The following is a 24,663-nucleotide window of genomic DNA, read 5'->3' as shown; positions in this document are numbered from 1 at the left end:
TCTTTGTCATAATGTTTAATAACCTTATTTTAGTCGATATAAAATGTTTACTCCCAAATAGGTCGGGCTCTAAAATGTACTATCCGTTAGTTAATCAGTTAGTTAGTTAGTTGGTAAAAATGTATCTCTCATTCAATATGGGAAAAATCTTTTAATACCCTCAGAAATAAACTATAGGCTTTTTGATACAACTAGTTTATCATTTGATGTGATAATGTTCCCGATTTTTAATGCAGATTATTTCAGTACTGACCCTGCACCGAGCTATTTATGAAGAGGTATAAGCATTAAGAGAATTTCACTACATGAACGGTCACATTATTCTTATACAACAGCGAAACGCCAGGACCTGGGAACAGCTTACATTACAGTTTGATGATGATTTAAAGAAAATCTCTTGACGCCTCAAACGCAAAGCCCATCTAAGTGAAAGTCTACTGATGTCAGCTCTGTGAAACCAGCTGCTGCAGTGGCCCAATCACAAGGTCCAGACCACAGTCAAGGCAGTCAGCTCCAGTTCATAGGGCCAAAGCTGCCTTGATCTGACTGGACGAGCCAGCCAAGAAAAATACCACCAGACAATCCCTTTCACGCTCGACTTAAGCTCAAACATTCTCACAATCCCCGTTGCTCTTATTACAAAGAGCCGAGCCTGAGTCTGCACTCATTAATGCAGTTATTGTTCAGTGATTAAGTTGATTAAGAAAGGGCCCTCCGGTTTGAGTAATGTTTACTTGTGGCTCGGACTGCCGTGGCTTCACCAGACAATTGCACAGTGAGTGGTCACTGTAAGTGCGGGGAACTTTTTTTTCCCCACAGCTGGATAGGAAAGGACTTCAAAGTGACACTTGCAACTTTTGAACCTTGACATCATGTTTAATGTGTGACATTTTATATTAGCAAAGTGGGACATTATCAGCAACCTCTCCCTACCAAATTTTTTTTTTTTTTTTTTGCACCATAATTACTTCTTTCTTTTAAGATTTAGGTCAGTCAAGGAATGTAGTCTGATCTCTTAGGAGCTGAGCAGTCTCTAGCCAAATAACTCGTGACTCTATTGTTAACCGGTGGCCCTTTGTGGCACATGAAGCTTTTCCACCACTCCGGGAGGGCAGTGGAAAGGAGATTAGTGGAGTTTATGGAGTCTGGTTTGGGTGCAACATGGGTAAATACTGATTTTATATTTCAGACAGACAAAAGTGCACTTAAGATGCAGTTCTGCTGCTAAAACAATCTTCCTACTGAAAGTGTATCTGGGAAAACATCAGGTGCCCTATTGCAGTATAACCGTAGTATTTAGTTTGTTAGATCAGTGCTGCCCTCCTATGGCCATTTGGAAAAACAGCAAGTTTTAATCTTGCATGGTTTTTTAAACCCACTACTTATTTCCTGTTCTCATTAACACAATGAGCGTTTCTATTTCATAACAACAGAAAATGACAGAGGAAATCATATTCTGGGCTCTGTGGGTGGGATGTGTCTACCTGGAAATACAGTGTGTGATGATGCCTGGGATGGTTCAAGTCCTATCTTTCGGTGTGCTGCTGAAATTCTCTCCTGTCTACAGGCGACACACTAGCAAGGTGCTTACCTCACCTAAAACAAAACAATGAAGGCAAAGATTAGTGCTTGATGCCACACAGTCAAAATACCAGAAAAACAAGGTTTTTAGACAAGTTATGGTTTTTAATTTTTTTCACAAACAAAGTTTGTTTACAAAAAGGAACGTCAAAAATAAAATTGTACCTATCTATTGCATGTCATGCTGGCAGTTTGAACTACATGCAAAATCAACAAGAATAAGAACATTGATAATAATCATTACTGTACAAAAAATGATGGAAAAGATCTCAGGCCAAACATAATTTCAAAACCAAAATAAAACACTTGTACTGAAAAAAAACAAAAGTCTGTAAAAAGGGCTTTTTTTTTTTTCTTCTCCAGACGGAGTCATGTGTTTGTACATCAGGCTTAAACCAGGGCACAAGACCCAGGACTCCAAAACCACCTGGGTAGAGAGGCCTGTGTGAAACTGCATAGAGGCAGGGAAGACATTCCCCGCTCTAAAGACACAGGGATGAGGAAGAAAAGTGAAGCAAGGAACCAAAAGGGAAAAGTAAAGACAAATGTGGGTGCTTCAAACACAAGCACACACACGCACGCACACACGTAAGCGCGCGCGCGCGCGCGCGCACACACACACACACACACACACACACACACACACACACACACACACACACACACACAGAGACAGACAGACACACAGTAAACCTATACAGATTGAAGCCCTTACAACGTAAAGTCATGCTTCATCATTAAAGAAGAAAACAACAGAGAAACTACATGAAAATTATTACTGAACCCTATATTCTCTCCTAGAGATCCCTTAGATTGACGCACTGTAAAAAGTGATATCTGAGGTATATGGCTTCATTTCTTCCATCAGCTACTTGACAAACAGTGAAAAGGGTGTAATTCATTTATTCAAAGATGAGAAGCAGGAGGTGAAGAATCCTGTGGGACAGATCCCATTAACGACAGATCCGTCACGTAGACAAAGATGAAAGCTTTCCCAGTTTATTTCCAAATGAAGGGCTGAAAATAAGTTGCCAGAACTAAAACAATACTCTCTTATTAAATGTGATGAGAGGAAGAATAGAGTTGACCTGTGGAAAACTGTCATCGGGGACTGTGGAAGTGGATGCATATTTTCCCAATGTGATGTGGGCAGAATTACAAAAAGTACACAATGTCTAACCATGAATGCAATATAACATATGATTGTGAAATAGTTGATCAGTGTTCAGGTTCGTGATCCAGTGAATTTGTCTTTTTACAAAAATGAGTGTTACCAGATTTCAGGTCCCTTGTTCTAGTGAGCGGTGCTTAAAAATCTCAGTTATCAAGCGTCTTCTGTCGACGCTGATGGCATCTGTCGGCATCACATTGGCTGGTGGTGTGTGTGTGTGTGTGTGTGTGTGTGTGTGTGTGTGTGTGTGTGTGTGTGTGTGTGTGTGTGTGTGTGTGTGTGTGTGTGTGTGTGTGGAGAAAGGTTCCTGGTTGGTTCAGTCAGTGCTGACCTGCGTGACCTGTGCGTCAGCTGTCTGGTTGGTGGTCTGGATGAACATTGGTTGGGTCAGCTCCTGTCCTGCCGGCATCGTCACCTGCTGTATCTGATACAACTGCTGAGAGACGGAGAAACGGAGAGACAGAGAGGTTGAAGGTTGTGCGTGTTGGTGAATGTTTAAAAAGCTCTGGGTTTGTTTCAAGATGCTATTTAGGTTATTTCAAGGAGAACATCTTTCATCTGACTGTATTACACAATTTATTAATGATTCTATAATCACTTTTCACTCTAATGCTGACTTGCTGCATGTATTTTATTTTTTTATTTGTTAGTTGCTTACTGCCAGAACATTTAATCTCACTGAGGCTTTTCTAAATAAATAAATGTTAAATTAATGGCATTTTCAAAGTGCAAATGTAAACTGCTGGCCAGCTAACTGGCAGTGTAGTTATAGTAAGACCTGCTAAAAATAAATAAATAAATAAAAAAAATTTAAAAAGTGAACAAGTTCGAAATATAAATTGTGTGCCAGATGGCACCTGACCGGAAAAAAAACCCACAAAATGAACAACAATAATTTTTATATTGCATTTGTTACCTGTCCATCAGTAAACTGGTTGAATTGCTGTTGTCCTTGCTGTACCTCTGTTTGTGTAATCTGAAAATAAAACAAGTTATTCATTGACTGTATTCGACAAGAAGCTTCTCTGTAACACAGAAACATAACCCATCCTGCCATTTTGACACACCACATGCAGAGCTGTGATGTATAAACTCGCATATCAGGCAGATTTGTTGTCTAAAGATGGTACTTTTGCCGCTGCAGTGATTACCTGCTGAGTGTTTGCAAGGGTCTGAATCTGTCCTTGGACAACTTGTGCTCCAGAGACAGGCTGGGCTAGACGGATGTATTGTAGCTGGCCCGTATTAAGTTGCACCTGCAGTCAAGCAACACAAGGGGGAGACAAAGTTTGGTTTAGAGCAAAGGTCATTGTAACACAGAGGTCACAGCCATTTTGCTGCTCTGGACGACATCAACGAGAATCCCTGTTTCCTCCAGTGATTTAACTTCTAAAACTACTGTTTCATGTCTGCCTTAAAACAGTGAAGGACAGGAAATTCACAACATGTTTGTGCAGAAGCATAATGTCAAACAGCACATCACGCAGCAAACACAGATGACCTTGACCATCTTCTCTTTCGTAACCTGGGCCTGCCGCCTCCTCTCCTTCAGCAGCCCCACCTTCTACCTCCTTTAAATGCCCATTATTTGTCCTTTCCAGGCTGATGCAATTTCTTACCGGGATTTGCTGGATCTCTCCTGTGTTAGTGATGATCTGCTGCATGACCTGCATGGTCTGGCCTTGGGCCTGAGCTGTCTGAGCTTGACCCTGGGCTGCAGTAGCCTGGACAATCTGCACCTGCTGGCCCTCACCCACCTGCATGGCAACAGGTGCACTCTAATGGAGAGAAGAAGGGGGGACAAAAAAAACACGGCGATACGTTACAGAAACACATTAGTTGTTGAACAACAACTGGTGCAGGCATGTAGTTTCTAACTGACGCAAAGCAAAGAGAAAGGTAGTCACTAACTTCCCTGGAGTACAATTTGAATCTATTCCTTAAATTCTAAAAGTGTATTAAAAGATCATCAAGCAGGCACAAAAGATATGAGGACAAAAGGTGACAATGCAGGTTTCAAGTCCTCTCTTTCTCCTCTGTCTGTCACATTATCCAGGAAAGGCCATCTGATCTCATGCTGCGTTCGCCCCGACAGACCTCAGTCATCTGAGCAGGACAGAGTGGTCACCTATAAGGCTGTGACACCAAGTGGCAGCCCGTGTGTGCGTGTGGTCAATGAGTGTTTACCGTGATGGGTGTGCCCTGTGATTGCACCTGCACTTGCTGTAACTGCTGCATGGTGGCACCTTGCAACATCTGATGGCCGACAGAGTAGAATGAGAAAATGAGAGAAAGACACAGTGAGAAAGCAGCGATCGCAACAACTCAACACACAGATGTAAGCATGAGTGGCGTGTGTGCATAGAAAAGCTTCAACGTTAGAGCGGCAAACAGTAAAATATAAGCAGCAAATGACATTTAGGAGCGCGTTTATGAAATATGCAAGTAAACCTGGGTAAATGATAAAGAAGCTGCAGTGAAATGACAAAAACAGTCAAATAAAATATACAAAAAGCATTACAGTTACATTTACAGCAGCTTAAGGAAGGCCAACTGCTGTTTTAAAATATCTTATGAAAGAGTGGTTGACTTCAGAGAGAACCGGTCCAACAGTGACAACTGGTGACACTGAAAGCTCTGCACATGGGCGCACACAAATATAACCCTCTCCATTTCTCTACTTTGTATTTTCTTCATTCTTTAGGACTTCCTGCGAACGCTTCACTCCACAGACCAAATCTGTTGTAATTTGAATACAGTGAAGAGGTATAGCTCGGATGCAAAGATACACTATGACAAAGCTGGTAGACAACAAACTGATGAGCCTCTACCTCCATCATGTCTGAGGGGGAAAAACGTTACACAACAACACATACGAGGATGCAGTGACAGACAGTTGAGGTGAAGCTTTAAATATTTCTATGATCAATATAATCTGAAAAGCACATAAAACCGAATCATTTTATGGGGATTTCATTTGAAACCTTTTGCCAATTACGTCAAAGTCCCATCTATTGAAGTGCTACATTGTAAGCAGCCTACGATGGAGTGTACATAAGGTGAGTGTCAAAGTGTGACTCGGGACTGCAGCAGCAGCAGCAGCAGCAGCAGCAGCAGCAGCAGGTGAATCACACCGCGTCTGAACGAGTATGACAGCTCAGCTAAAAGCAGTCTGCTGAAGCAGCATGAAGCACCACAGCAGCTCCGCTACATGACACGCAGAGAGCAAACTGGAGAGAAGGAGTGCTCCATAGAAAAAGTAGGAGTGATATAATTAGGAGAGGGAAAGTGAATGGTGTCCCTAAGTATGCATGTTTGTTGTGAAAACACAATAACCCTGAGGAGGAATGAGCTCTTCCCAATACTCTGTGCAGAGTGTGTGTTCCTTAAGAAAGCTCCTGCGTCACCGTTTGTCGTTTCTTGTTTTTGTGTGGCTGAACGACAAAAGCACTTCTGAGAATGTCAAACAGGGAAAAAGGTGAAGAGTTTTTTTTTCTCCTTTTTTCCTTTAATTACAGATCAACACATCTTCTGCTTACTGTATGATTCCAGAAACTAGACCATAATACAGCTGTGTGATCTGTGTAAATTCAGGAGTCACCATTACATTGACTCTGAAAGCACAATTTAAATCAATGACTGTACAGATCAGCTTTTGGCATCGATGACTTGAATAAGTAAACAAGAGATCAGAGAATATTTTGTTTAACACCGAGTTGTGTTTGAGTTGCGATGTTTCCTCTGCAGGACTTCAATAAGGGGGTGTCTGTGTGTGGACATATGTGCTGGGTGTGTTTCAAGGTCCTGTTATTTCTGCTGGTGGGAGAGTGGTCAGCTCCTAAATGTGAGCTAAGACTAATATCAATAAAAACCAGGCAGGATGGCCAAAGTAACAAGCGTTTTGCAGCAGGATTCCCAGGACTGGGTGGAGTCACAATGTGCTACTTCTACGTCTTGGGAGAGGTCATCTTTGGATTGTTACATGGACACACACTCACTAACAAGATTTATTTTTGCTACAAAGTACAGTGCATGACTAATTAACAGGTCATTTGTGTGCTTTTATTAGAATTTGAATTTGACTTATGGCCAAGTAAGTTTTCACATGTCAAAAATGTGTCTTGGCATTGTGCCGCAAAACAATCGAAAACTAAAACGCAAGAGAAAAAACAACCACAAAGGACGCATTGTGTATACATTACATTTTACAAGAATAAGTACGGGTGCAAATGTTCACAGTATATTCTTTGGGACAGTTCGGTTTAATGTGCTCGTAGCTTCTTTACATTTTGTTGTTTGTCCTCTTCACTTTGCTTTGTGACAAACCTGGTAAAGGTCTCTTAAAACACGAGGTTATTCGTACCTGTCCTTGTTGTGGCTGCGCGATGATGATCTGTCCGGGCTGGATGGTTGTAGCCTGCGTGCCCGGCTGCTGGCCCTGCTGTGTTCCCTGCACCTGTACAGCTCCAGGCTGCTGGGCCAAGGTGAAGTAGTACTGCACCGGCTCTGCTGGAGCGACAGACTGACGCATCTCCTCCTAAAGACGCGGCACACACACGCACACATGCAAAACACACACACACACAGGAGGCCTATCAGTCCATTACATCTCCATGAATTATTTTTGCCAGTGTAAGGGTAGAGGAGAGCAGCTCTGATAAATAACTGATGGGATGTGGCTCAGGAAGAGTAATGCAATCTGGATGCAAGATCAATTACAAGCTACATACTGGTCAAAAACATACACTGCCGGTCTGTAGGCGTGCTAGGCTCATCATGGTGATATGTAGGTGTTAAAACTCTACTTTATAAACCGTATCCATAGCCATCTGTGACTCAATATGTATAATGAAATAAATAATGTGATAATTATTGATTTATGTATGGACATGCCCTCTCTGTCCATCCTTCTCTGAGGTCAGCCACAGAAATGTAACGTTATTGGGATTCACTTCCCTCGGCAGCACAGGTCAGCAGGTTAGGTGCCTGCTGCCATACGGGAGGACTCGAAAACAGATTGTACAATTATCCCACGTTAAATGATCGGGAAACACTGACCTCTGTTTCAGAACTGACTAATGAGCAGGGCTTCACCGCAATGAGGTTTCTCCATCACCAGAAGCGTAAACATCCCTCTCCCAGCTCCATGACAACACAGCTGAGAGTGTAGGATGTTTACATGCCTGGAGACAGTCTACTTGACAACAGATTTAAATATCCCTCTCTCTCTCCTCCATCTGCTATCCTAAGTCTCCATCAATCACTGGCTTCAACAGGAGATGCTGTTTTCTCCCACTATTCTTATTGAATTACTTCCTGGTAAAAAAAAATGTGTTTTTTAAACCGTGATACTACGAGTTGCTATAAGATACTAACTGGTTGACACTAGTTTCATCGCTGGACTTACTGTTGGCTGTCTGAGGCAATAAGATGCTGCAAACATCCGACTGAAAGCCCTTGCTGTCAAAACTCCAGCTTCCAGTCAAGGATGTTTACAGCACCTCCAGGTTGCCAACAATGGAAAAGTGATGAATATCCAAATGATCAGCTCTTTGTCCTGTGGTAACTTTAACGTGTAATGAAATGAGCAGGTTCTGTTTTCCTGTCACTGTGAAGGGAGCAGTGTTTGCTTTCCTACCTGTCGTTTAGGGGGCTTTAGGTCGTCCCGGGGCACGATGTCAATCAGGAAGTCAAACTGGTCAAACTTTGTTATCGCCATGGCAATATCGTTCCTCTGTGAACGTAACAAACACAGAAGGTCAAGTTAAGAAGTCACAGTTTAATTATGCTTATTCCATATATGCAGCTACCTATATATAAACATGCCGCGAGGTCTGAGGTCATCGCTCCCAAAACAGCCACACGGGCGACTGCTGTGGGACTGAAATGCAGTTCCCAGTAGTACTGAAACAGGTGTTTGCTTTGATAATGGAGCTCAAAAGAACAGGGGGGAAGTTTAGATATGAATTGATTAGTCAAAAGAAAATGAATTTGGAATTATTTCAAGTAGAAATGCCCAATATTTGCTCATTACAGTTTCTTAAGTGTGAGGGTTTGTTGGTACTTTAAGTTCAATGACGTTCTATTTTTAACACAGGGTCACTAAAGACAAACAGATTAATAAAAACAACCACCTGAGCACCTGCATTTTCCTGTCCTCATGAGCGCATGGCTCTGCTTCTATACTTCTTCCTATATCCACAGCAGTGTGCTGTCTCTGTGGAATTTTCCACAGGATATTGGCTGTCAGGACCCCCATTGTGGCCCTCCCTGCACTACAGGCTATTTATAGTAGCTTGATTAATATCTGGTAACATCAGGTCACATCTACACTTGTTCTATTGATGAGCGTTGCTATGGTGACCCCAATTGGCGTGGCCTCTTCACAATAGGATTCAGGCTGTGTGTGTGTGTGTGTGTGTGTGTGTGTGTGTGTGTGTGTGTGTGTGTGTGTGTGTGTGTGTGTGTGTGTGTGTGTGTGTGTGTGTGTGTGTGTGTGTGTGTGTGTGTGTGTGTGTGTGTGTGTGTGTGTGTGTGTGTCTCTGGTAATGCAGGGCCCCGTTTTCCCCCACTTAGGCAAAAGAAAAATCACACATTCATGAGGTGAAGCGCCATGCCTGCCGAATGCATCATCTGTGGTGTAAAATGTAATTAACATGTACAAATTCACAGCGGATGAAGTTTCTATTTAAAGCATCCAGTCTCGAGTTATAACAACATTCAGGGTCATACAAAAAATAGGACTATCACCAGAGATAGTGATGGGCCAAGACAACAGATGAGTGAGCATGCTTCCAAAGTAGGCCTTCAATGCAGGACTCCTCCAAGACTAACTGCGATAAGACAGATTACATCGTCTTTTTTCCAGTGTCTTTTTCTACCTGCTTTGGCATACACAAGCATATCCATGGACTGCTAATCTCTCAGAGGTATGTGAATGGATAAAGTGGACTTAAGGGCTTTCATGTTCTGCTAGAGTTTTCCCTCTTGACATCCAGGTGAGACGAGCTCTGGGTTCATTTTCCCGACTGTTTCTTTCAGCACTTTCATGCTCTCTGCTTCCTGTCTCTCTCATTTCTTTCCAGAGCCCATCTTATTCAACTATGGGACAGCCGAGCAGGCAAAATGGCACCAGTGGGAAAAGTGGGTCACCGGCACCCGCCTGGCTTTGCTTTTAAAATCAATGGGGGGGGGGGGGGGCTTTACATGGAGATAGTCCTCAAGGGGATGCTAGTATGGGGCCTCTGCTTGAACACACACACACAGACACAGGCACTTAGTGAACAGAGACCAACAAATAAAAAAAAAAAACAGCCAGTTGATGCAAGGGTGTGGGAGAAGAGTAACAAAGAAAGAGGAAAAAAAGGATTGAAATGTACAGAAGTAGTGGTGAGAGAGGTAAAAAGGTTTCAGGTTAAATGCATGTCATACAAAAAAAAAAAAGAAAGAAGAGGAGTTCACAGCTCAAATGTGTATCCGACCTGTAGAGTGCGTCTCTTGTTGTCCTCAGTGTGGATCCACGCTCTAAGGGTGAGCTCAGTGATGAAGATCTGAGCGGCTTTGGCAAACAGTACCGGAGCCTCTGCGCTGATCATCTGTAGACAGGAGAGAAGTATGTTACACCTGGTTAAATACACCCACAGACTATCAATCACCCACGACCCGAGTAAGAGTTGACTAAATCAAATTCAGAGATGCTGCAAAATTCCCAGGAAATACATTCATTTGTCAAGAATGACGTACATTAGAATATATTATTTTAGATGTACAAAGCACAGGGGTGTCATTATTGTTCAAAACATTTCCAACATTTCTATTCTTTTTAAAACAGATGTGAATTACCGCCAAACCTATTGCCGCCTTACGGCACCTTTTCAGTAGGAGAAATCACCCTTCTCCAAGTCCCTAGAGTCAAACTGAAGAGCTTCCAGCTTTACTTCTTTCTACTCAGTAACACTAATCTCTTACATTAATTCATATGATGATTAACTAAATATATGGACATACATTTAAAGGTCATGTGTGCACATGCAGTGAAAGGTGCTCTGTCAGGGCCGACAGAAGGGTCTTTTCTTCAGATATGTTAGTGATCTCCTGATCTCTTTACCGCTTTAAGCTGCTGCTTAACTAAGGGGATAGCGCTCTTGACACGACACTTTCAAGCAACACTCGCACACGGTCCTAGAGGTTTCTTAAACAGTCCTCGCTGTAATGAGTGGAAATGATGGATATGTGGCAATTGCTGAATTGTTGGGTTTCTCTGTGTATGTTGTTAAGTGCAATGCTGAGATTTAGCACTATGTAAATAAAATTGAATTGAAATTGAATTGAAAGGAGCCATATCTGACTAATTGAATGCAAATGGGTAGGTTCCTCTGAATTGAGCTTGTTGACACATCCATAAAAAAAAGGGATAACCTGAGTAGATCTGAAAGGTTCATATTGGTATCAAGGTGTACTTAGCTAGCATAAGTCCGATAAAATAAACAGTGCCAGTTTATTTTACCCAACTGCTGCTCAACATAAATGTGGGCTATATTTCGAAAAGTGGCTCGAATCTAAAGCTATCTTGAGTAGTACTTCTTATCGCTGCAATGACAAGTTTTTAAAAAAGGTATATGAACAGCTACTTGCTACACAATTAATTGATGGAATTTGATGCTTCAATAATCTTTTACGCACACGGTTATTGTTTTGATGTAAACACATTTTAATACAAAAAAAAATTATCAGACAAAGCTGAAAGCAAAGAGCTGTTACAATTTTTCCAATTATAAAATGATCTTTGCTGTTGAGCCCATTTGTGGTCATTGAGTGGTCTGAGCACAAGAGTTCATAGATTGAGAACTTGATAGAGAGCCAGCACCACATTAAAGAATAACTTCCATCAAACTTTAAGACATGGCAAATATTAAAATTTTGTCAGTAACTGAAGTAAAATCAGACATCTATCTTAAAAACCTAGTTCGAGGAACCAGATCAAGTCATGCATCACCTATTTTCAGTTATTTCAAATTACTATTACGTCTTAAAATGGCGCATTATTTAGGTTTTCCTCTTACCTTGACATCCTCATCCAACTTCATAATTTTCTTGATTCGAGCAAGCGGCAACTCCTGCACGCGGAAATCCTTCTGAAAAAAAACACAAATGTGTTCAGCTAAACGTAGAATAAAGCACTGGAGTTGTGTTTGGATGTGGATGTGGATGATGTGGATATGTTCGAGTAGTGCGAGACCATATGAAATGCTTAAATCTTAGTGTTCACGTACCACAGTCAGGTTTCTGATCTCTTCCATGACACGAGGCCAGAAGGACTGCAAGGTTTGCTGGGCATCGCTGCCCCCGGCTCCGAACGCATCTGCAGACATCTTCTAGAGAGCTGTATGGAAGATTGGCAGAAGATGAAATAAGTGTGAGCAGACGATTAATTGTTTGAAAACAAAACAAAAACGAGTGATGTGGAGATACGTAGACAGTAAAGACCCCGGTCAAGGACACAAGACACCAGGACACCGAATACATAGTCAGTCCAAGCCAGGCCTGTGCTGCCCACAGCACTTCCCATGTGTCAGAACCGCATATCCTATCACAGCCTATAATTATTATACACAGAAGTCTAAAATAGAGCCCCCGCGGGCGTCTATTCTAGTCCTCGTGGGATATTGACATGACCAAGAGCCGACCACCACGCTGGCTGCATGCTCTCTGATTATGAATGGCTCCACCACCTTCGGCACATAGCTGTAGCTCCTCTTTCAAACATAAGCATGTCATGTGCTGCTGTTGACCCCAGCAATGAGGACAATGCTGGAGCCAGGGATAACAGTCACAGCTGAGTTTGTGGCATTGTCACACACTCGCACACAGACACATGCTCAGAGAACATCCAAAAGTTTTGAAGTGAAATAAACTAAATGTTAACATATGCATGAGCCAGTGCTGCTACAAGGGGGTCTGACAGTTTGAAAAAGGATCCAGCGGGTTACTACAGCATGCCAGGAATCTGCTTGGGGAATATTGGCCAGCCTGTCTGAGCATGTCGAGCTTGGAGTGTCCTGATCGCACTCTTTCACTCTCTCCCCCTCCTCCCTGCCTCTGTGAAAAGATGTGGCAGGAGGGAAAAGGAAAAGAAAAAGAAACGTGGGGAAACAGAACAAGAGATGAGTGTTTTGAGCTACTCAAGAGAGACGGGATGTGTGTTCAGTGTTCCTGCTTGTTGCTGAAGGAGGGGCAGTGCCTTGTCCAGTTCAGCATTAATCCAGCGCTAAGACAAAGTGCCAAAGGCTTTAACAGGGGGAGGTAAGAGACAGACAGGGCCAAGGCCAGACTGCTGTGCAAACCAGCTATGTGGGTCAAACAAGACAGAGAGAGAGAGAGAGAGAGAGAGAGAGAGAGAGAGAGAGAAAAGGAGACATGACACTACAAAGAAAAAGTGTTAGGAGAAGGGGGGGAGGCCTCTCCTCTTTATCTTCTCTTTCTTTTCTCAATCTGGGCTAACAAGCATGAATGGCTCCATCCCTGGTCCAGCTGACAGACCAATACAACACAAAAGACAGCCTTTCAAACACTCCATCCTCCGTGTCCCCCACTAGGTTGTGTTGCAGCTATGTTGTAAGGGATTGTTTTGACTTTGCCAAGGCATCAGCTAATTTTAATTTATATCACTTAAGAGCAAATATTTTAAAAGGGCAAATCATTGATACAGAATGCAGGCACTTTACCTCATTGACTTTGGACAGGAAAGATCGCTTCTCTCCCGGTTGTAGAAGTTACTGAATAATACAGAAGAAGCTATGCTGCGTCCCGTTTTGTCGTTTACTTTTCGACAGGCAGCAGCCTAAATCAATAAGACAGAATGCCGGGCGAGAGGGGAGCTTTATATAAATCAATCAGGCCGCTTGTAGCTATGGCATGCCAGGCTAGTGATTGACCTTGACAGTGTCTCCCCTTCCCTGTCTGACGCTTCAGTGTCCAGTTGCATTTCAAGGTTGATTGAAAACCTGCAGTCTCCAGAACAATCCCAGCATTCCACAGGGCAGGAATGACTGATGGGAATTGTAGTTTTTCCTCTTCTGCATGAAGGGTGAACTGACCCGCCAAGTGTTTTTTTTTTATTTTATTTTTTTTGTGCTGTTTTTGGCAAAAACGTGACCACATAAAAAAGATAAACAACATAAGAGCAGTGAGAGCATTTTGTTTTTCCAGCTCAATGGATTTGTATTCTGTGTATCAGCCCTTGATCTTGTGATAACTGTGAACAAGACAACCTTGTGAGATCTGTGCGTGCGCTCTCTGTCAGCTTGTGTGGCACTCTCCAACTGGTAGCCTGATAAGAAACAATAATTAGGCAATTCACTTAACATTACAGACGACTATCAGGGTAATAACCATAACAATGCTGTGGCCCAGAGGAAGCAGGAGGATAGACGAGTTAAAATAGCTAATGATTCAATTGATAAAACGGACAAAACTCACAGGCCTCCCGAGCTATTTCTTCTGCTCTCACTTCCCTTAAACTCCTCACTTTTCTTTCAAAACAGACAGCAGAGCGAGCCGTTATTAAATCACATGTACACCCCAACCCCCTCTCTCTGACCCTGTGACCTTCAATGTAAATACACAGCCACAAACTAACCACAGCCAGGGAGGTAGGTGGTGGGGGCAGACGGGAAGTTTATATGTGAAGAGAAAGGAAAAACAAAAAAAAAGCAAGTGTGACAAGAGGCAGGCTGAAGCGTGAGAGAGTAAAAAAAAAAAAAAAAAAAACGCTCTAGAACAACATGTGTGTGACAGAGAAAAGGACGGTTAAGTATCAACTTGCCCTGGAACATTTCTTCTGCAGCAAGCTCGTGTGTTCTAACTACAGTTTACCGATATGAACATATTTCTCAAGGCTTTGCATCAGTGGAAAGTTTGCGTGGAAGCCTGTCAGTGTCTCATGCACAAGTTTTCTGCTGACTTTGTGCAACACCTTCTATGGTTTGGGTCTAGCCTTGTCACACTCAGTGGGTGTATCCACTGCGCTAGGAAAAAAAAAATAATAATAATGTTAACTCCCCAAAAAGACAATACAAGTTGTAAAAGGTCTGGAAACTAAAAGTGTAAAGAAAGCTTTTTTTCATATGCAGTGATAAGCACCTTTTGCATCTGCATTACAGGTCTCCCATCTATATTGAATTACAGGTCTCTCATCTATAAAGGAAGTCCAGGTCACTTTTTTACCACTTATGGCAAGCTTTATAAGTCTTGAAAGTGTCCAACACAACTGTTTGCTATTCTCGGAAACACTGTGCATTATTCTGTTGCACTGTGCAGTGAACCTGACAAGTTCCTCTCTGCTGTGTTGTTCTTAGCTGCTTCTGTGTGCTATATTCAGGTACACTGTGTTGTTCCTCTCCTCTCCTCTCCTCTCCTCTCCTCTCCTCTCCTCTCCTCTCCTCTCCTCTCCTCTCCTCTCCTCTCCTCTGCAGCTCTGTTGTCCTTCATCAGGTCACCGAAACAGAGAAATGCTGGTGTTGGGTTTCCTATGAACTCCGCTCTACGTGTGCGCCTTTGAGGACAAATGTCTGTGCTTTGCCGACTTCGTCCAACACAGCAACTTGCTCTTCCTCCTTCAGCGGCTCTATGTCTCTCTTCCCGTCTCCATCGCCGGTACTTCCCATCTCTCTTTGTCACGTGCGGGTATGTGTTTCTCTCTCCCTCTCTCTCTCTTCCTTCGTCTTACTCACTTTCACCTGATCCCCCTCTCCCAACTTCTCTTGAGAAAGTCAATGCTGCTCCGCTTGCAGCAGCTGAATCAGCGCTAAGGTTGTTCTGCGAGCCTGGTCCTGCATCTCTCCTCTCGCTCTGTCCATCTCGTCCTTATCTCCCTCCCCTCCCTCGCTCGCTCGCTTGCTTTCTGGCACGTCACACCAAGTAGCCACTCACAGCAGCATTGGTGACTCGCTCCAACTCTGACATCACACCACTTTACATGAGCCTTCAATTCCTGTCCAAATGAACTCAATAGGACCTTGGATCAGTGCAGGCAGAAGGGCAGAAGACTGGAACAAAACAAGATAGTATCACTTGGCCATATGTCTATTCATTTGCTCTTTAAGATAGGTGAAAGAGAAAAAGGGGAAAATAGAAAGAGGCCAAGCTTTCGGCGTAATATTCTGTACACTGGCACGACTTCAAAAGAGGTAGTTGAATTAATGAATTGGTCTTTGTTTAAAGTGGAATTTTGTGCCGTTAATTGCCTCCTTTATGACCTGACAACTGGTGAAAATTGAGCTTAATTTTGTCGTGTAGTTGAAAGGGAATGAGGTAAAGCATGAGGGAGAAGAGTGAGCTATTCCCTGAGGTGTTTCAGCATCACTATCACTGTCACAGTGTGGAAGAAAAAGTCATCTCATTCCCGACCTTTCCCAAAAGAAGGACAGATACTGAGTGGACCTGAGCCACGAAAAAAAAATAAAGATGTATATAGTGCCCCAAATTAAAGTGTACATGTGTCCCAAGTGTAACACAGTTTGCAGGAAGTGTAATTTTGGAACCTCAACCTCAGAGAAATGCTATCCCACATCTCAGCGATCCCTCCTAGTTGCCTTTCTAACATTTAAAATAAAAAACATAAATAAATAAAAGTGACAGAGATTAGTCTTCAAAAACACAGTTATAAAACTTACTTGTTATTTTACAACTCCATTTCAATCACCAAAGACAATGAAATGAGTACATGGATAAATGCGTAAAAAAAAATATATATATATATAAATGATTTCTTTTCCCCATATCATGACCTAAAAGTAACCTTCCACATTGTTTCTCTTTATAGTTACAAACATGAAGCTGCACAAAGAGCAAATACACATATGGACTGGTTATCGCAATATTTCACAATAAATTATGAAACTGGCTAAAGACAAGATTTTTTTTTTGTATGCTACCAACTTTGGAATGATCATTGTGATATGTCTTTAGCAAAAGGTCAGTTTTCCATGTGCTGCTGTGTCAAGCTGTCAATGATGCAGATTGAGCAATTCTGGAGGAAGGTCATGAAAGGTTGAAGTTTTAACTCGTGTCCTCAGCAGAAAAACAAACAATGTTGATGCAACATTTTCATTAACCAGGATATATCATTGGACAGCTGAGAAACTGGCTAATGTTTAATGTTAAGTGTTTGATAGGACAGTTTTATTGTAATTTACAGTCCACAGCCATATGTAACAAATGTCATACTGACATTTTAAATCATGGCCATAAAATAAAGGAAGTGTATTTAAAAATCCTGAATGATTAAAGCACTCACCTTGATGAAACAAAATTACAAATACCACACAGAAACAGATTGGCAGCGGTACAGCATGCAGGGTAAATGATCTACTCAGGCAAAACAGAAAACAAAAAAACAAAATAAGAAGTTTCCAGCCAGGATTGACAGATTACTCTCATATGCACTACATTTTCACATTTGTTGGTTTAAATGTTTTGTGATTAAAAATGAACAGATAGGGTTTTAATGATGGTCTCACTCGCTGTGACCTGCAGCAGCAAACATCCCTTTGGCCTGGCTGGGCCGTGCTAGCTGGCCAAACGGCTCTGCAAACTTTGCCCTTGGTTCTGCTTCAAGCCAACTCCAGGAAGTGCTAGTCACTGATCTCCCAAGGTCATTCAACAGCGGAGAGAGAGAAACCAGAGAGGGAGGAGGGAGAGAGAGAGAGAGAGAGAGAGAGAGAGAGAGAGAGAGAGAGAGAGAGATGAAGGAGAGGGAGAGGGAGAGGGAGAGGGGGAGGATAAAAAAAGGACAGGTTTTTCAACTTTTACTGCAGCACTTAAGTGACCCCAGTGGTTCAGGCGGTGTACTTTCTAAGAAGCTTAATAAAAGCATCACATACTGTACATGTTAACTGTGTTCTGCATTCCCCTTTGAATTTCACTTCCTCTGCATCCTCTCATCTCCTGCTACATGTTTCCTTCGTGTAGCTGGCAGAGAGACTGCAGGAGTCAATCTCACATTCCCATGACCTTCATCCAGTGCTAGGCCCAGTCTCTGGCGTCAAAGTAGGCAGGGCTAAAGGTACCTGCATATTACAAGCTGGGACACAGCCGCCTCCCCCTGGCTGCCCACACATTGCCTCTAGTGACAGTGTACACATAAAAACACAGCGGGGGCAAGGGCAAAAGAGTGAACGTGCAGCGGTAGTGGTTACCTTAGTGATAAGCTGAAAGGCCTAGTTATTTGTGAGTGTGTTTCGTTTACTTTTTCCTCCCCCGGTGTGCCTATGGTAAAGCATAGGGCACAAATGATATTCAAATCTCATGCAGACAGCAGCCAACCCTGGGATTTGGCAGCAAGGGCTTCAACTTAAGAGTTATTTTTAGTCTCCCTCTCTCACTCCCTCTCTTTCCCCAACGGGACTTTGTTTTGTCAAAGGCACCAATGGAAACTTTCAATTAGGGAGCAAGGGAGCAGAGAGAGAAAGAGAGTCAGAGGCAAGTGAGAGAAGAGGCAGCCTCCAAAGATTCCATCAGAAGAGATCAGATCAAACTATTAGCCTCCTCTGCCCCTGAAGCTGACAGGCTGACAGTCTGTCCCATCTGGGTGTCTGGCACTGGCACTGGCGGGGCAGGGGGAGGGGTTGGGGGGTCCTGAGGTCACTGCAACCAGCTGCACCTCCACCCCTGGGGATTCCTGACACCAACAGTGACAACAACACTGAGAGTTATCCTCTCAGAGTTATTCACATATAATAAATCTCATTTCAACATGGATGCCTTTTTTGCTGCTCGGCTCTGTGTCACTGTCTGCTGCTAAACATGTTAACAAGGATGTCGTCGGGGAAAAAAGTGGCGTCTCGACCTGCACCCTGTGTCTAACCCCCCCCCCTCCCCCGGGGACATTAACACCATCAAGACAGCGAAGTGCATCTGAGCACAGAGACAGTATCTGGCAGCCATGCACCTTGATGCAGTCGATAACAGGGCACAGAGTAAGTGCTGAAGTGGTGTTTGTGTGCATGGTGGTCTAAAGTCAAAACAAGTGACATCTAAAGGCGGACTTTACATAGCTACTGTGAGGATGAAATAAAATCAACAGAACACGCAACAAAAACAATCACAGGTCTTTCTGTAAAATCATCAGTGGTGCACTGAAGTGACAAGTGAAGGACATGGATAAGCACGACACACACACACACACAAGGAGAGTACTACAGGACACAGGAAAGGGAGGGGGATTGAGGACTGCTGTAGAGGACAGACACTGTCTCATCGCTGCAGAGGGTGATGGAGGAGAGACCTCAGAAAGTGAGCAGAAATAAACAATTCATTCAGAAACTGAAAGCAACTTAACTTGACAGGCCTTCTCTCGTTGAGTGTGTGTTTTCAGCTGTCAGACTTACCCCTGTGCCCTTCATGGCGAATGGTCTGCCCTGTTGGAGCACAGCAGAATACAAGGAAACAGATAGCCCTGTCCCAGTCTCCTTGAGAGCAGCAGCAGCAAGCACAGAGGTTGACAGAAAAACTCTCATGCTCCTTCACTTCCTCTAGTTCCTCTGATCAACAGACAAAAGGCACTCTGGCTCCACTGGACGGCTTTAGAAAGGCTCTATGCCCGGACACACAGCAGCGAAGAGCACCCCCCCTCCCCCCGTCTCTCTCCCTTTACACATTGCCCCGTCTCCTTCAACAGCCCCTCCAACGTCCTCCTACTACCTAGACACACACAGCCCCGTCTCTCCTATTTCTCTTCTCACCAAGTCCTCTCAACTCCCTGACCTTCTCTTTTTCTCTGCCTTTCCACTCTCTGACCCTTCTCCCTCTCTTCAGCCAGTGGCCCATTATGTTTGTCTTTGAGCTGACCCCTGGCCCGGCGCAGAGTAGAGGGTGAGAAGGCATAGGAGAGCAGCACAACAGCAGGCAACAGCGCAACAGCAGGCAAACAGCACAGCGGCACTCCCGACACACAGACAAAAAATCTCGAGCCTCCTTCCCCTTTAACGTTCAGGAGTAATCAATCTAGCATGCTACATGATACTCAAACCCCGCCTCACACCCGGCTCCCACTTCGCTCGGACACTCGCAGCCAATGAGAAAACTGGGTCCTCCTACGCCATTGGACGACACGCACGCCAATCAGTCGCGACACATCCCCTGCTCCTCCTCTTTCCTCTGCCCTACCCCCTTTTACCGACAGCCAACTTCCTGCTCTAAGTTACCTTGAGCTGCAGGATAGGGGTCAGGGAAAAGAAAAGAGGAAGCGAGAGTAGAGATGAGAAAAGGTAAAAAAAAAAATATAAAAAAAAAAAGAGCAAATAAAGTTGCGGAAAGCTCTTCGGGGAGAGCGTGAGGGTGTGCTCGTGGTGGCTTGCCTCGACATCGTTCGTCCTCGAGCGGTCCGCGCCTCTTCTGCTGCGGGACGGATGAGCAAAGGTTCCGCGCGCTGCTCTCTGACAACTGGTCTCTGCTTATTTACAATGTCAAACTAAATGTCTCCCTCCGCCCCGCCTCCTCTCCACCGCTACAGGCTGACGGAACAGTGATGCAGGCAGCGGCGCTGCCCCTCACTGGCTAAAACAAATGCCAGAATGGATGCCGCATGTTGCATCCACATGATTTAAAGTACAAAAGCACACTAGGCAGACTCTCTGTCTCTCATACGTGTGCACAGTCTTACATGCACATGCACATTTTGCCCTTGCTTTCTCATTTATCCTTGCTCACAGTCACAGGTACACACACCGCAAACATCTAGCCTCTAACCAGCCTAGTTGCAATAATGAGATGCATTGTGCTGCAAATGTTTTGCTCACAGAGGAACAAATTTGTCTACATGCATGGTCCTTCACTACTCGTTAAGAATATAAATGAGCTGGATTAGACTTTATTCAACAAATGTATGATACATGGGAACATTGAATTGATGCAACTGGCTGCAAACACAACATTAATCCCGTAAAACCAAAATTAGGCTGTCAATCAAACTCAAATAAATACTAATCACTGCAACACAGATCATTGCAGAGGCTTGTGCAGAATAAAGAAGAGTCAGCTGACAGGGTAGCAGTTGTGGTAGGAGGGGGGGGAAGGGGGGAGTGCATCTGATGCTCCTTCTATTTATGGATAAACAAGACTTAAGAGATATGGGTGAAAGTCTGTAAACAAAGACATTGTTGTCTTGACCCCAAAATCTATGCTCACAGCAACTTCCACAATTAAAATGTCATCAAAAAACCACGTCAGCAATGTCACACAATGCCCTTCTTGTTAACTCACCACCGGTTTAATGTGCATACTCTCTACACAGAGACCTTTACTTTGGAACACCAGGGCAGGACACTGCGGCTCATGTGCACAACTCATGAGGTTTAATGCACCACCGACTACATAATTCCACGTGTAATGTGTAAACTCATTAGGACACGTGAAAGCTTGGTAGAGTGATAAGAAATGAACGAATGACAGTGTGGCCTGGAGCTTATGCTGCATATGACTGCAAATCCGTCCTGAGGAATACAACAAGCTTAAGAGAGAGGGAAAGAGAGCAAACCTGCCCCATCAATGAAAAACCTAGGGGGGGAGGGGAACCGGAAGGATGGAGAAGGACAGAGAGGAGAGTTGTCACCGGATGGGAGGGGTAGAACAAGTGGAGGGAGGGCTAGGGAGCAAGATAGAGACTCAAGAGAAACAAAGCTAAATGTTCCCTTTTCTATTTTTGTGAGGAGCACGGGGACTAGAACAGATACTACAGACATCCAGTTAATGATTAGAGTGGAGCTGCACAAAGATTAATCTCTCCACCATGGCTGCCACGCCAGAGCAATTCTCACTGTAGGTGCACTCTGGTTACCCAGAATGCCTCAGTGATGACATCTGGCAAGGTCACCGTATGAATAAGACCTTCCCATGACATGTGCTGCCCGTAGCAGAGACATGTTTGCGCTCACTGATGCTGTTTAGAGATAAACATGCACAGAGCAGACGTTGGGTTTCATAAACACACAGCACCCTCACGGTAGCCAGGCCAAGCCATGCACTCAGCCACAAACATGCAAAAACACATGACCACCTGCAAAACTAAATGGCTAGCTGACTGACTTTCACACAGGACCCATATTAAGGTGCCTCAAAAGCTAAATGTCCCAGTCATTTTAAATATAAAAGTAACTGCTTGATAGATAAACATACATAGAAAACACGCAAGTAAGAGCATTTTTATACGGACAGGCAGGGTAATGAAGTACACTTCGCAGTAGGAAAAGCTGCAAGACTAAACTAAACTCTGTCTCCCCCGCTAACAAAGAATAGGAAATCCTGAAGCGACTTTGAAGTTCTTATATTCACAGGGGATGTAGCAGAGGGATTGTATTGTTTTCTATACAAAGTACATTGTAAGAATGAGGTGAATGTCTTTCAGGTTAAAAGCATGTATTTTCTATTCATGTGTTTTTAAAACTATTATTTTATGAATTAATCATAAAATATGTTAAGTTTGAACATAAAGTTTTGCTTACACTGACGTGCATCAAAACAAAAACAAGTAGTATTCACATGTAAATAGCATTGCACACCAAATTTGCACTGGGACGAAGGCAATTTTATTCTTGAATTCAAAATTCTCCTGCTGAATGCTGATGAAGCTCGTGATGGCCAAGCTCTATCTTATCGAAGACATCAAAGTGCCATGTCATCCCAATAAAGCGCTTTGCTCTCAGAACGCTGTCCTGCTCGTGATTCCCAGAGTTTCCAAAAGTAAAATGGGAGGCAGATGCTTCAGCCATCAGGCCCGTCTCCTGTAGAACCAGCTCCTAGTTTGGGTTTGGGAAGAAGGCACTCTCGTTAGCCTTAAATCTTTCTTTTGTGCGAAGATTACAGTTAGGGCTGGCTCAGATGACCTTGAGTCAATGATGCACTGAGCTCCCCCTCCTTTCCTCTCTCCATGAATTTATAATGTATCACTGGAGTTGTGTTAATTGTTTATTATGTCTCCATGAACCTCTCCTTGCGTGTTTAGCTTTGTGCTTTTACTTTGCAGGTACCGTGGAGCTGCATTTGTCTGGGTCTGTGGTTACTGGCCCCACAGTCAATTTAAAATCTCATGAATTTCTCCTTGAACGTTTTTCTTTTGTCTCTCCATTGTCCCTTCACCCAGATCTGCAGAATGCCTCCATGTTAAAAGAGAATATATTTCCTTCCAGCCACGACTCATGTGGGAATTACTGCTGGATTCCTCTCTATAATATTGTAAAGTTATTTTTGTAAAGACTCCACTGTGTTAAGTGCCCTGAAATAGCTCGTGTTGTTATTTGGCACTCCATTAATACAAATGTAATTGAATGGAAAGCCTTAAGTCTTCAGTACGATGTTACATAGATCGTTACTCTATACATCACAGGCCAGTAAGGTTGAACAAAGTGACTAGCGGAAGACACCGAGACCGCATCTCCGGTTCGCAGTCGGAAACCAGGATGTAATTATCAAATAACACTAGGATCGCTGGCATATAGTAGACCATTACAATGCACGGTGTTACTTTTATCTTGACTGTTAAAGACAGCAGCCTCAACACACGCACACGCGTTTATCAACAGAAGCTGTAGTCAGGATGGTCACCGTGTCTTCGTGCTGACGTTAGTGAAGTTCATGCGAGCTTGCCGGAGATACACAGCGGTGACTGATGAACAACACAGGTGATTATCCGCACTGTGCGCGATTTTAATCACCAGCTGACTACGCGCCCGGCCAACATGTGAAAGTTTGCAAAGCTTTGCAAAGCTAGGAAGAGACAATCTAACCAATAAAGACAACGTTTGGATCTGTCCTTCAGACCAATCAAACCTCGGACTAGATTCCACCAATCAAGGTTTTTAGGGCTAAGTTAGTTCTGCAACTGACGCCATTCGGGCTCCGGCAGAAATAGCCAGTTCGTCTCAAATTCGCTCACAAAAGAGCCAAAATGGTGGACGCAAGACACGAGTTTCCTGACCGCCCGTGATCCTTTCAGCGGGCCACCAATAAGCGCCTCAGAGAGCGGGGAGGGAAATGGCGCCTATGTTCATCTTCCAAAACAATCGTCTATTGGTCAAGAACAGCAAATGAAAATGAGCCAAGTAATTGCCCCTACTTCCACCCAACATGGACAGCTTTCATGGAAACATTCTTCACGCAAATGATTTTTTATTTCTTACTTACTTTCTTTTTCGGGTTCGAAGTGAAGTCCGGCTCAGCGTATTATTTATTTTATTTAGCTAGCAAGGGGAAACAAGATGGCTGCTATTCGAACCGGAAATAGTCAAATGCACGAACGTGATGACGTATACGTTACGTTTCCTGAGCAACGGCGTCATTCTCCGGCCATTCTTCGTTGAATTTGCTTATTTGAAAGGGATATCCAGGCTATAGGAACAATCGTGAGCAATGCGTAAAGTCCCAGAATATTAATAGGTAGATAGTATAAAAGTGAGCTGGTAATTGCATTGTATGTAAGATATGAACGGCGCTGCTGCTATAATATAAGTCGTAACTGACGTGACAAAATGTTTTCATTAATAGCCTCCTGAACACACAATTAACAAATGTCTGCAGTAAAAGTCAAAAACGGGGTTCACTTGAATTAAGTCATATACTGCATAGTTTAAGGCTACAACAATATTTACTGTTCTTGCTGGCAAGTTCGTTTTAGTCATTTTTTTTAAAAATTTGAAAAAAATGACAGCTACTTGACAAATGTCCCTCATATGGCAAAGATTAAACCCCTAAGATTTGTCAAAATTACATATTTAGAATTTTTTGCCAAGAAAAAAAACTAATGTCTTGAATGTAACTCACACCTTTGCCTTTATTCAGTATGTGCGGATCTAATAATATGCAGTAATTCAACTGCAGCTCGATGATATGGAAAGCCCCACTCCACAATTTGATAGGAC

General features: G+C 43.3%; 1 protein-coding gene across 8 annotated transcripts; it reads right to left on the bottom strand.

The window, feature by feature from the left end:
* Nucleotides 1–1,665: 1,665 nt before the first annotated feature.
* nfyc (nuclear transcription factor Y, gamma) lies at nucleotides 1,666–24,457 on the bottom strand. Of its 8 annotated transcripts, none has more exons than XM_069696150.1 (11): nucleotides 23,930–24,457; nucleotides 12,025–12,134; nucleotides 11,815–11,886; nucleotides 10,234–10,347; nucleotides 8,391–8,486; nucleotides 7,116–7,289; nucleotides 4,940–5,008; nucleotides 4,372–4,530; nucleotides 3,904–4,008; nucleotides 3,669–3,728; nucleotides 1,666–3,188 (listed from the first exon to the last, which is right to left on the bottom strand). In XM_069696150.1, exons 2-11 carry the CDS (start codon nucleotides 12,121–12,123, stop codon nucleotides 3,069–3,071), a joined length of 1,068 nt encoding a protein of 355 aa, XP_069552251.1. In that variant the 5' UTR covers nucleotides 12,124–12,134; nucleotides 23,930–24,457; the 3' UTR covers nucleotides 1,666–3,068. The 8 variants fall into 8 exon arrangements, with proteins under 8 accessions (XP_069552251.1, XP_069552296.1, XP_069552285.1 ...); XM_069696195.1 differs by having other exon boundaries at nucleotides 4,967–5,008; XM_069696184.1 differs by having other exon boundaries at nucleotides 11,815–11,883.
* Between the last annotated feature and the right edge of the window lie 206 nt (nucleotides 24,458–24,663).

Source organism: Brachyistius frenatus, unplaced genomic scaffold (genome assembly GCF_029030835.1).
Source record: "Brachyistius frenatus isolate BFR_SWC_R1_liver_20210118 unplaced genomic scaffold, ASM2903083v1 Contig_2, whole genome shotgun sequence".
Lineage (NCBI taxonomy): Eukaryota > Metazoa > Chordata > Actinopteri > Embiotocidae > Brachyistius > Brachyistius frenatus.
Note: the sequence above shows the minus strand (reverse complement) of the source record. Positions and strands in the feature narration are given on the sequence as shown.